The sequence below is a fragment of the Phodopus roborovskii genome, unplaced genomic scaffold, assembly GCF_943737965.1.
Source record: "Phodopus roborovskii unplaced genomic scaffold, PHOROB, whole genome shotgun sequence".
In the NCBI taxonomy this organism is placed as follows: Eukaryota; Metazoa; Chordata; class Mammalia; order Rodentia; family Cricetidae; genus Phodopus; species Phodopus roborovskii.
The window spans coordinates 9,639,138-9,650,513 of NW_026126434.1; the positions used below are offsets into that span (position 1 = coordinate 9,639,138).

The 11,376-nt window shown below is 50.3% G+C and overlaps 1 protein-coding gene across 1 annotated transcript in view; it reads right to left on the reverse strand.

The window, feature by feature from the left end:
- Col13a1 (collagen type XIII alpha 1 chain) overlaps positions 1-1,857 on the reverse strand; it is an 81,129-nt gene extending 79,272 nt beyond the window's left edge. Inside the window, exons 1-2 of the mRNA XM_051186749.1 lie at positions 1,815-1,857; positions 1,510-1,576 (exon numbers count right to left, since the gene is read on the reverse strand). Of these exons, the coding sequence (XP_051042706.1) occupies positions 1,510-1,512 (3 nt within the window). The 5' untranslated portion in view covers positions 1,513-1,576; positions 1,815-1,857. The remainder of the gene's footprint in view (positions 1-1,509; positions 1,577-1,814) is intronic.
- Between the last annotated feature and the right edge of the window lie 9,519 nt (positions 1,858-11,376).

Here is an 11,376-nt window from a genome sequence, read left to right on the forward strand (position 1 = left end):
CACAGGGCAGCACATGGTCATCTGTCCAACCCTCACATCTGGCCATCAGCATCCTTCCTCTGCAGGAAGAACCCCCCCCCCCATCTCTCTGCCCCATCCCTCTGTCTTTTTAGTGAGCTGGGCAAGGACCTCTTATGTGCATCAAACTTAGAAGTTCAAAGAACTACCTGCCTTACTCCTTGTGCCACAGCTCAAGTAGGTAGAGACTCTAAGTAGGAACGTGTACCCAACTCCCTTTGCCAGTCTCCAGAATCCAGGAGCGACAGTACCCACTCTAGCTAGGAACATGACAGAAAGGGCATGTTTAGCTCTGTGGATGCTAAAGTTCTTGCCACCTCTGGGGTATCCTCAGAATGAGACAGATGTGGACTCTTGCCAAAAAAAAAAAAAAAAAGAAAAGAGGGATACATGGCCCCATTCCAGCAGGTTGCCTGTCATAGTTCCATTAAAAAAAAAAAAAAAAAAAAAAAAAGACAAAGTCTTAGGTAGCCCAGGCTGGTCTTGAATTCCCTATGTAACTGAGGTTGAACTTGAATTTTGGATCTTCCCGTCTACATCTCCAGGTTCTGAGATTTATGCTGGGGATTAAACCCAGAGCTCCAAGCATGCTAGGACGGCACTCTACCAGCTCAACCATATCCCCAGCCCCTGCCATCCCTTCTGGAAGATATGTGACAGGAATGACCATTTGATGCTGGCAGGATTCTTGGGTATGAGGGCTGGGATTTCAGGGTAATCATGGTGTATTAAATAATGGTCTCTTTAAGGACCAGGTGCACTGGTTTCACAAGCAGGGTACTCTCTTCCTCTGGCTTCCACTGGTTCCTTGCGGTCCCAAAGCCACTTCCTAGCAACTCAGGAGGGAGGAGGTGGGGTAGATTTCAGTAACCTTGAGAAAGATCTGATGTGAAGTGGCTGGGCCCTTTCAGAGTCAGGCTCCAGGTTTTCCCGTACCCTTGGTCTTTTGTAGGGCTATCAAATGCTGTCCCTCAAAGAGTACATGATTCTGGTGTTGGCTCTTTTACCTTAGGGAGGTCTCTGCCCACACTGGGACTAAGGCCCAGAAAGCAGGACATGTTGCCTCTACTGTCACTGCCACCACCAGCCTCAGCTGCCCCTTAGGGCCTGGCCAGAGTGGGGCTGCCCACACAGGGGTGTGGATGGCACTGTGGAGTTCCCCTAGCTTGGAGCTGTGCCCTGACCTGCTTTCTGCACAGGACAAAGACACTGGGGGAGCCTAGCTGGGTAATCTTTCTTCTTTCTGATAGCTACTACTTTGTTGCTATTGTTGTTGTTGGTGGTGGGGGGTGTGTAAGGGAGAGGACCAAAATAGCTAGGTCAAGAAGGAGTACGCCAGTCTTCTAGAATGAAATGAAGACCAGAAGGCCAAAGTGGCCCTTGTCTTGCCCTGAGGAGATGCAGAGTCCTCATCTTTGTGGGACACGGGGAAGGACCCTCCTGAAAGACAGCAGGGGCAGGCTGTCAGTGCTCCACCCAGGGCCCTGTTACCATAGATGACACAGGTCTTTGAGACGCACACACGGGGACCAGCTGCAGCCTGTACTTACAGGAGGTCCTGAAAAAGAGAGAAAAGGGCTGGTCAGTGTCACTGCGCCAGAGGGAGAGGGTGGGGAGGTCACCTTAGAAACAACATCCAAGAATTCTTTGGCAAACGGGTTTCCATCTGGCCTTCAAAGTTCTTTTCCTGGCTCACTCTTGCCAGTGTAATCCATTTCCCCTTTATTTCATCTCCATATTTTTATCTGAACCCCAGGCTCAGCCCAGAGAGGGGCCTAGTGGTCCCCACCCCTCACCTTCCTGCCTGTCAAATAGAGTTCTTGGGGACCTGCCAGTGTTTGCATTCCAGACTGCTCCACGGTGGCCTCCATTGCATGCTCAGAAAGGTCACAGAAGGCGCTGCAAAGATTGACGCTGTTAGCATGCTCACCCCCCTCAGGCTTTCCCAGGACATGCGATGGAAACCTGGCAAAAGGAGCCGGGACTGTGGTGGAAATGGGGGGCTCTCTAGCCCTCCCCTCCCAGACTGATGTCTATTGGCCTGGCCTGGTTTCTGTTAGGCACTGAGTCAGACATCTTGCCCTCCTGGGTCTGCCGCCCACTACTGCTTTCTCGACACCCACTTGTCAGTCTTGGGTCCAGCCCTCTCTCTCCATGGACTCCTTCCTCCTCCCTCCCTCCCCCCCTCTCCATTTTCCCTCCTCCTGCATGGACTTTAACAGCAGCCCTGTTTCATTACCAAGAATCAAAGTTCAAATATGGTGAGGGTGGGAGCCAGGAGGGTAGGAAAGGAAGTAGTGACAGGAGACAGCCTAAATGGCATTTCTGAGCCCCACGGCCCCAAAGGACAGGGGTCCTGGCTATGTGTCCCCTCAGCCCCTGCTGACCTGGCCATGTCAGCTTAGAGGCTGGCCACTTCTGCTGCCTTTAATGCTCTGCCAACATGGTTGCCTGATGCTTCCCCAGTGGTTCCTTATGGCCCCAAAGCCACTTCCTTTCTCCCCTCCCTCATCTGCCAGTATCAGTCTGTGTTCTGGTTCCCATCCAGGAAGAAACAGCCCATCTCACGCTGGCCTCTGTCAAGCCACCATGTCCGAGTGAACAAAATGTTTCAATTAAAAACAACAACCAAAAAAAGGTGTAGTGGCTGGCTGGGAAGCTCTGGGCTAGATGGCAGGGTTCCAGAACAGGCTGGGGGCAGTGTGGGTCAGGCAGAGAGAGCATCTGGGACCTATTAGCCTGAGGGACAGGAGGATGTCATCCAGAACTTGCAACTGTCTCGAAAGCATAGGAAGGGCAAGTATTCCTGTTTGGGGGACAAGTATACAACAATGACAAAAATTGAGCCTCTGGGAATTTTTGGATGGTTTCGCCATATGAGCGGCAAGCACACCGAGCCTATCCGGTCTGACAGGGCCTCCGCTCCCCATTTGCAGGATTGGGGATGCTCCTGATGATACAGGGTGGAGCTCTGGTGGTAGATGTGCCGGTTGCTAGTTAGCCAGGAGTGCTCCAACCCAAGTCTAGTGTGACCCTCACTCGGAGAGAGGTCCACATCCCGCACAGACACCTGCAGCTCTCTGTAGGACTTCTCTACAGCTCCCAGGGGACTCTGCCCTGCTAGTAGGCTCTCGCCACCCCACAACCTGTCACTCACAGGGACTTCAGTGAGGAAGAAGTCCCTGTGTTGATGCAGTGAGCCAGGATGATGTGTGTGTGTGTGTATGGTGTGGGGAGGGGTTAGTGATGACTGTCACCTTGACAGGGTCTAGAGTCACTGTCACCTAGGGGACCAACCTCTGAGTGTGTCTATGAGGACATTTCCGGGTTCATCCTCTGCTTCCTGACTACAGACACAATGTTTCCACGGATAGGAACAGCCCCCCCCCCCAGCTGCCATGCCTTCTTTACCATGATGGATGCTGGCCTCAAACTTTGAGCCAAAATAAATTTTACCTTCCTGAAGTTGCTTCAGCCAGGTATTTTGTCACAGCAACAAGAAAAACAACTAGTGCTGTATGGGAGCATGAGAGGACTCAGCAGGTAAAGTCTCTTTCTGCCAATCCTGACCACCTGAGTTTGACTCCCAGGACCCATATGGCAGATGGAGAGAACTGATGGGAATAGACTTGGAGACCTGGCAGGATAAGGCTTTGTCCAGACAAACACTTCTATCCGTGGGGAGGACTACCATCATTCTGACAGATCCTCTGGAAGATCATGAGAGATCCAACTGTTGCCTTCCTTCCTCTCATCTCACAGCCTGGTGCTGTGTTCAATAAACAGTGGGTGGCCAGCTGGCACTTCTGCAAAGTGTAGTAGTGCTATCATGTCACATGCCTGTGCTCAGTCAGTCATGTGACTCATGACTGGTCCATCTTTCTGGCCTGACACTCAAAGGACAGCCACTTCAAAGCATCATCAATTCCACTTTAGACAGATTAGGGACTGAGGGACCCAGGAGGTTGGTGAGAATGTGAACAGAACCCAGCCTCCTGACTCCTCATCCAGGACCCTCCTAACAAAATGCTCCATCTCTCAAGACCGGGGGAGGGGACTCTGTGAGCAACTGTGTTCATCACCCCATCTGAAGGAGGAGGAAGACACCTGTACCTGCTGCAGGCCATAGGGACACAAGGGAAAAGGAGGCAGATAGTCCCAGATCACCCAGGATGGAGTGAGCTGCAACACCATGCCCAGAGACCATTGACAGTAGATACCCAGAGTAGAAACCTTCTGTCTAAGACCTTCTTTCTCATACCTGTCACCGGCCACCGTGGCCTCTTTGGGCAAGGCAGTCTTGCCTCTTTTAAATAGACAAACAGAAGCAGACCCTGTATGAAACTTGGGACAGCCAGAATTCTGAGTGACCTTTCTTCAATAAATTCTGCACCAAGTGGCAGCTATATAAAGATGAAGAACACACAGGCATGCTCTTTGAGGAAGGAAAACCGCATCAAACAACAACCACCCCACACATTATCTAAAGGCCTGATGTTAGCTAAGCTCTGGTGACAAAGAGACAAATAACTCATTTCCTCCTGCTGAGAAGTTAGAGTATCCTATGTGAGAGACCTGGAGAACAGCCAGAGAGCCCTGATGAATGTGAGGAGTCTAAAGAAAGCCTGTGGTAGGAAGGGCCATTCATTCATTCATTCATTCATTCATTCACTCACTCACTCACTCCCTCACTCACTCACTTATTCAATAAACATTTAGCACTTCCTCAGGGCCCTTCATTCACTCATCAAATCACTAATTATTCTATCAATCGACACTGCACGGGGTGCATGAGGCATAGCACCACACACAAGGCCCTTGTGACATTGCATCATCTCTTGGGACAAGCGTGGGGTGGGAGTGACAGGCTCACCCCTTCCCTTCGACATCTGTGCATTCAAACCTGACAGCACATCACAATATTGTCATCAGGAGAGTCCATGCTGGAGCACTGTGCAATCAAGTTAAAAGAAGCAAAAAGGTAAAATAAAGATTTTATTGTGTTTGGAGAAAGTTGGGCTGCCTCTGCTCATCCACTGGGGGTTAAGCAACTTGTCTAAGGTGCTCCCATGACCTTAGGCACACCTGGGCTTTTGTTTGTTTGCTCTCCATGGAGTCCTGGAGCTCACCACTATATAGACCAAGATAGCCTCAAACTCACAGATTCTCCTGCCTCTACCTCCCAAATGCTGGGATTAAAGGCATGCATGACCATATCTGACCTGACTTGCAGTTCTTAGTCTGTTTTTTTTAGGCTTTAAACTCTCCACTGCCTGCCTAGCTTTGAACCTGGCCTCTGAGAACTCCATGTTTTCCATGCTGTAATCAGAAGGTCCTTGAGTGTGGAAGGGTCTGTCTATTTATCCCCTCTCCAAATCTGGTCCTGGTCTTAGGCAGAGCCAGTACAGTCACAGTGTGCTATGAATTCAAGGTCACCAGAGCCATGTTCTGATACTGCCTGACTGTTGGGCTTCCAGAAGTTGTGGTCTGAATCCTGCTCCACACCTCCTACTGTCAGCCTGTCTCTACCAGGACAAATACTGGGCATCCCAGACTCTCCAAGGACCTTGAGTTGTTTACAATATCAGTCATACTCTGCTTGCAGAGTGGGAACTACTCAACTAGGCTATCTTTACTTTCAAGAGACAGCTGGCCATGTCTGGAGACCCCAATATAGGGAACCCTGATAGGGAGGACTGAGGCCAATTTCTGGGTAGAGCATCTGGATTGGTTGTCCCAGGTAGATGCTGGGGAAAACATGCTTTATGGTTGACACAATGAACCCTGGTCTATGCATGAAGAACCTCTGGCCATAGCCTGAGGGAGGTTTACAGCTCATAAAGCCCAGAACAGGTAGAGCTCTGGGGGATGGCATGGAGTTTTAGAAAATCTGGCAACTGCTGAAAATCAGCACATTCAGTCTCCCACGAGCCAGCATCCACAGCTCTCCTTAGCTTTGCACTTCGGAACCTCATACTTGACAGCTGAAAACTGGCCACAGTAGGAATTCACATTATAGAAACTGGTAAAAACATAAAGCAGGCCCTTTCCCACCCCACAAACCAGTTGTTACACATCTGTAGCAGCCCACAGGTCAGATCTGTCATGCTTTCTTCAGTCCCAAACATTTCCAGTCATTCCAGGTGAAAGTGAGTGCTAGGGCTTGGGAGACGTGGGCAGCAGGTGCAGCATCTGCCTCTCCCCCTCAGGCTTTCTTTCTGGACTGTAGAAAACAGTCCTCGAAGCAAAATGGCCAGCCTCAGGTTGGCTATGTCTGCTTGCAAAGGCTTCTCACAGTCAAGTGGGCTGACTATTGACATCCCCTCCTAGGAGGAAAAGATGAGGAGACTCCCGTTCATGGACTCTCATCCTAGACGCCAGCTGTGACCTGTGTGCAGTTCTATCCTATTGCACAGCCTTGAGTGCTGGAGTATTTAGGCTGAAGAAAGTTAAGGGAAAGGACTTCCCATCTATCTAGCTAAGGGGAAGCCACCGTTCATATTAGATAAAGTCTGTTCCATGTGGCTGCTTTGGGGTCATTCAAGTTCCTGCCAGTAATTCTTTACCATGCTGTATGTAAACCCAATAAACTAATTGGTTCCCCAGGAAGATCTTTAATAGACTCATACTTGTCTCTGGGACCTTCTGAGGGGAGGGGAAATATGTATTTCCAGAGAAAGAATTCTTTAAACATACACTTTTGTACTCACAGTACATTACTGATCAATTGTGGCAGCTTGAGTAAGAATGCCCCTCCATAGCTCATACATTTGCATGCTTAGTCTTCAGGGAGTGGCACTGCTTAGAAAGATTAGGAGGCATGCCCTTGTTGGAGGAAGTGTGCTACTGGGGCTGGGCTTGGGATTTCAAGAGCCCAAGCCAGGCCCAGGATCTCTCTCTTCCTGCTGCCTTCGGATGCAGATGTAGGATCTTAGCTGCCATGTCTCCTGTGCACTGCCATGCTCCCCGCCATAAGGCTGATGGGCTAAAGCTCTGAAACTGTAAGCCAGCCCTAATTAAATTTATGAGTTGCCATGATCATGGTGTCTCTTCACAGCAATAGAACACAGACTAAGCCATCAGTCATTGCCGTCGTCTGTATGTGGTGCCCCCCCCCACTACCCACAAGCACACACACCATGAGCCTAGACAAGGCTTTGCAATTCTTTTTACTTCCAATCAGCAGACATGAGACAAGAGACATGAGACAAGGTCTAGCACTAGAGCCACCTGGAGGATGGGACAAGGGATGGAGCTCTCTCCTGACTTCCCAGGGAGGCCCAGCTCTAGCCTTCTTGGGCAGCAGAAAGGCTCCCAGCATGCCTTGTAGCAGATGCCAGATAATTTTGTGTTATCCTTTCTTCCCTTTCCACTCTGCTGTTTAGATTGTCAGAGAGGCAGATGGGGCTATAGCTCAGTTGGTACAGTGCTTGCTTGGCATGCAGAAGGCCCAAGATTTTATCCCCAACATCACAAGAACTGATCACGGTGATCCAGACCTGTAATCTTAGCTCTCAATAGGAGCAAGCTCAAGGTCACTCTCAGCTACATAGGAAGTTCAAAGCCAACCTGGGATAGGTGAGATCTCCCATCTCAAAAAAAAAAAAAAAAAAAAAAAAAAAAGTGTGGGGGCCAGAGAGAACCACCCCCAACCGGTCCTGCCCCAACCCCAGAAGTTCTCACTCAACAGCTTTGTTCCCAAGACCATAGACATAGTCTCCTAAGGGCGTCATTGACTATTTCCTGTGGAGCCCATGGACTTGAACTGGCAGGATGCGCTGACTGCTCTGCTGGTGGACGCCCTGCCCTTCGGTGCAGAGACCATCCCTTTGGTGTGTCACTTGCTTCCTCATCTTGTTTGGTGAATGCTTGGGTAGGTTTGTTACAGAAGGAGGCACGGGATGTGCTAGGACTGAAAACTCCCTCCTTTGCCTCCCCTGCAGCTCTCTCACATCCCTCCTCCTTCTGAACAGAACTCAGCTTCATTCCAGCAGCCTCTCTCCAGTGCCCAAGCACCCATGCATCTTCTGATACAACCCGAGACCTAGCTGGGAAACAGCTGTGGTGAATGCCTGGGGCCAGGCGCCCTTGTAAAGATGGCGAAGGAGGAGTTCACAGAAGTTGGGGGCCTACTGCCACCTCTTCAGTTTTATCTTCCCCAGGAAAAGCAGCCCTGAAGCTCTAGGAAGCTACTGCAGGTGGCCACAGACAGCAGGCCTGGGTGTAGGGCCTTGCCTAGGTGAAGGAGGTCAAGTCTAGTCTCAGGCCACTTTGGTGAGGGAGGGAGAGATGACTGGGAGGAGGAGGAGAAAGACTGAGGATTGGAGTTGGACCAGGCTCGGCAGCAAGCACCTTAGTGGCTGATCCATCTCCCCTGCTCCCGAAACCGGCTTTTGAATGGCTGCATTACGCTGACTAGCCCACCCTGGGTGGTATCTTCCTGAGTCTTTTTTCATCGCTCCCTCAGTATTGTTCTCTTTACTCTTCACAGCACTGCTATAAGGTAATGGCACTACAATTCACAAAGGGCAGAGTGGGCCACAGGGGTTGTGTCTCCAGTGCAGAATCATGCAAGAAGCTGGAGGACAGTGGCTCTCAACCTGTGGGTCTTGACTCCTTTGGGGTTGCATATCGGACACTTACATTGCCATTCATAACGGTAGCACATTATAGTTATGGGGTAACAATGAATAATTTTATGGTTGGAGCTTACTACAACGTGAGGAACTGTATTAAGGGTCGCAGGGTTAGGAAGGTTGAGAACCACTGCTATAGAGGGATTCATGACCTCACAGCCCTCATAGCAGGGTGGTTACCCTATTGTCCCATTTTGCAGATGAATCTTTTTCAGCACAGAGAGGTTAAACAATTAGTTCAAAGTCACAAAGCTGGCAAGTGGCAGAGCCAGCACCTGGGACATTCTATTCTTTGAAGTTTGGCCTCCTGACTCCTGTATGTTATTTCTTCAGCTGTAAAAGCAAACTAAGAATTAGCCTTAGGCAGTGAGGAGGGGTTCAGACAGCACTTTCAGGATGCCCTCTCAAGCCCCTGTGAAGACATTACAGCATCATCTCTGGGCATCTTCCCTCTCCCATCTTTGTCCTAACAGTGGCTCCCCACTGGGGTGGGAATGTTAACCCCATCCAAATATGACCCAACCCGGAACAATGACAGCCACCCCAAAAGCATGTACAGCCAGTCTCTCATTGTTCTGTCAGCTGTGAGGGGACTACACCACTCCACATGCCACCCTCAGGAGCCTGAGGAGTTCCCAAGGCTTTCTGTTGCAAAGGAGAGTTGGGGATTTGCTCATTAAATGTATTATTATTGTGTATGTGTGCATGTGGGTATGTGGTCCGTGGTCAGTGTGTGGTGGTCAAAGAATATCTCTGTAGTTGTTTTCTCTGGCCTTTACCACAACACTGACCCACACCAGGAAACGTTGTTAAAGAGTTTTTAATTTAGGCTTTGAACATGGAGGAAAAGAGACAGGGAGGCTCTAGGTAGAACAGAGGGCACACTGAGGCCATGAGTGTCACAGAGCTACATCGGGAGTGTTCAAGAAAACCTTGACTTGCTATTCACTAGCTGTGTGATCTTGGGCAAACTGCTTAACCTCTCTGAGTTTCAGTGTTAGCATCCACCCTGTTGGGTTTGGAGGAGCAAATGGGAGACTGCAAGCAAAGTGTCTTCATGGTGCCTGGTTTAAAGTAAGTATGCCATAAATGGTGCCACAGCAGCTACAATGCTTATAGGAGGCCTGACAAAGTGACATCCAATACCAGAAGCATGTGGCACATTTGAGAGCTCTTCTCACATGTGGGCCACCATATGTGATGTTTTACAGACGTGTCATAGGCAGCCCTTATGAGTCCTGTGTTCACTGCATGCCGATACCAGCTCATTTTCACATTCAGGGACACACCAGCACCCAGAGAGATGTTCCTGCAGGGGGTGGGGTAGGGGCACAAACTAGGGAGGGACAGGCTGGTCTAGCTGCCGACCACCCTGTGAACTGCCTTTCTGAGGAGATGCTGGAACTCTGGAAATGCAGACACAGCAGGCAGGATTAGGAGATTAGCAGACAGGATGGACCAGGCTGGGTGAGCCCTGGTTGAAACAGAAACAATTGATCGGTGTCCCTAGCTCTGCACAGCGGGACACGCTGTGTATGTTCTTGCTTCCTTGGGCCCCCAGCACTTCCAGGCCAGGGTCAAGAGTGAAAAGTCCTGAGTGATGGACTCTTGCGTAGGTCTCACGGGTGGTAGAGATTGCGGCTAGGTTCTGTAGACTCAGTCCAAGGGCAGGCATTGTTCTCAGGCTGAGCAGTTTCCGGGCACAGCCCCACCCACCCCCTCCCCAGCACAGGGCAGAGGGGCTGATGGCCACACACAGATGAGGATAGCAGGTCAGATAGGGGGATGGGCTGCGTGACGAAATGAAAATTAATCAGGGCTGGGGCTCACAGAGTGGACTCAGTCAGCTTAACTCAGCTTTATTTTGATAAGAATCTGGAGTCCCAGGGTCTCTGAACTTGAACCTGTCACTCTTGACTGAATCTCCCAGGAGCAGCAGGATCCTCCCATATGACCTACAGAGGTCTTCCCAAGGAGGGTGACTTCCTGTCCCATCCCCCACCTCACCTCGGGTCCTTCCCAGGAAGTCAGCAGTTGTGCAAGCCAGGGTCCCCTTTCCATGACCCACAGGGACAGCCGGTTCTCTGGCAAACACAACACGTACATCTCAGACCACACCCCCTCCTGCAGCCTGTGGATTCTAACCCACCACAATCCTGTGACTTCAAAAAGTTTCTTTTGTTATTCTCCCTCGTATCTCTGCGCAGATGTCAATCCCATTTCTTTTTTCTGCCTGGCACTCTCTACTAGGCTGTGAGGTCTGTGGTGGGTGCAGGCTTTGCTCACCACTCCAGGAAGAGTTGAAGATTAAGGAATGCACACTGTGGGGCTTCAAGGAGTCAAGCAAGTAGCAGACGGGAATGCAATGGACTAGGCACTGTGCAACTGGGAGTGGAGAACCCTGGGGCAAGTGCCAAAGGCTTGTCTGTCTGTCCAAGATGGACTGACTACTCTTAGTAGCAGTTGTTTGCCCCAGATCTTGACAGTGAAAAGTTAGATCTTTTGTACAGGCTCTGGTTTCCAGATTTGGGTGCGGATTCAGCAATATCTGAAAACCCTTCTGCAAACCCAATGGGGTCATGAGACCCATCTGGTCTGTGGGTCCTAATTCCTAACACACGTTCTCTGTGGCCTTCTAGGATCTACTACTTCCAATCTCATGGCCCAGAATGGCTGGCCTGGAGTGAGTGTTCAGCCAACGCATGAGTGAATATGTGAGTGA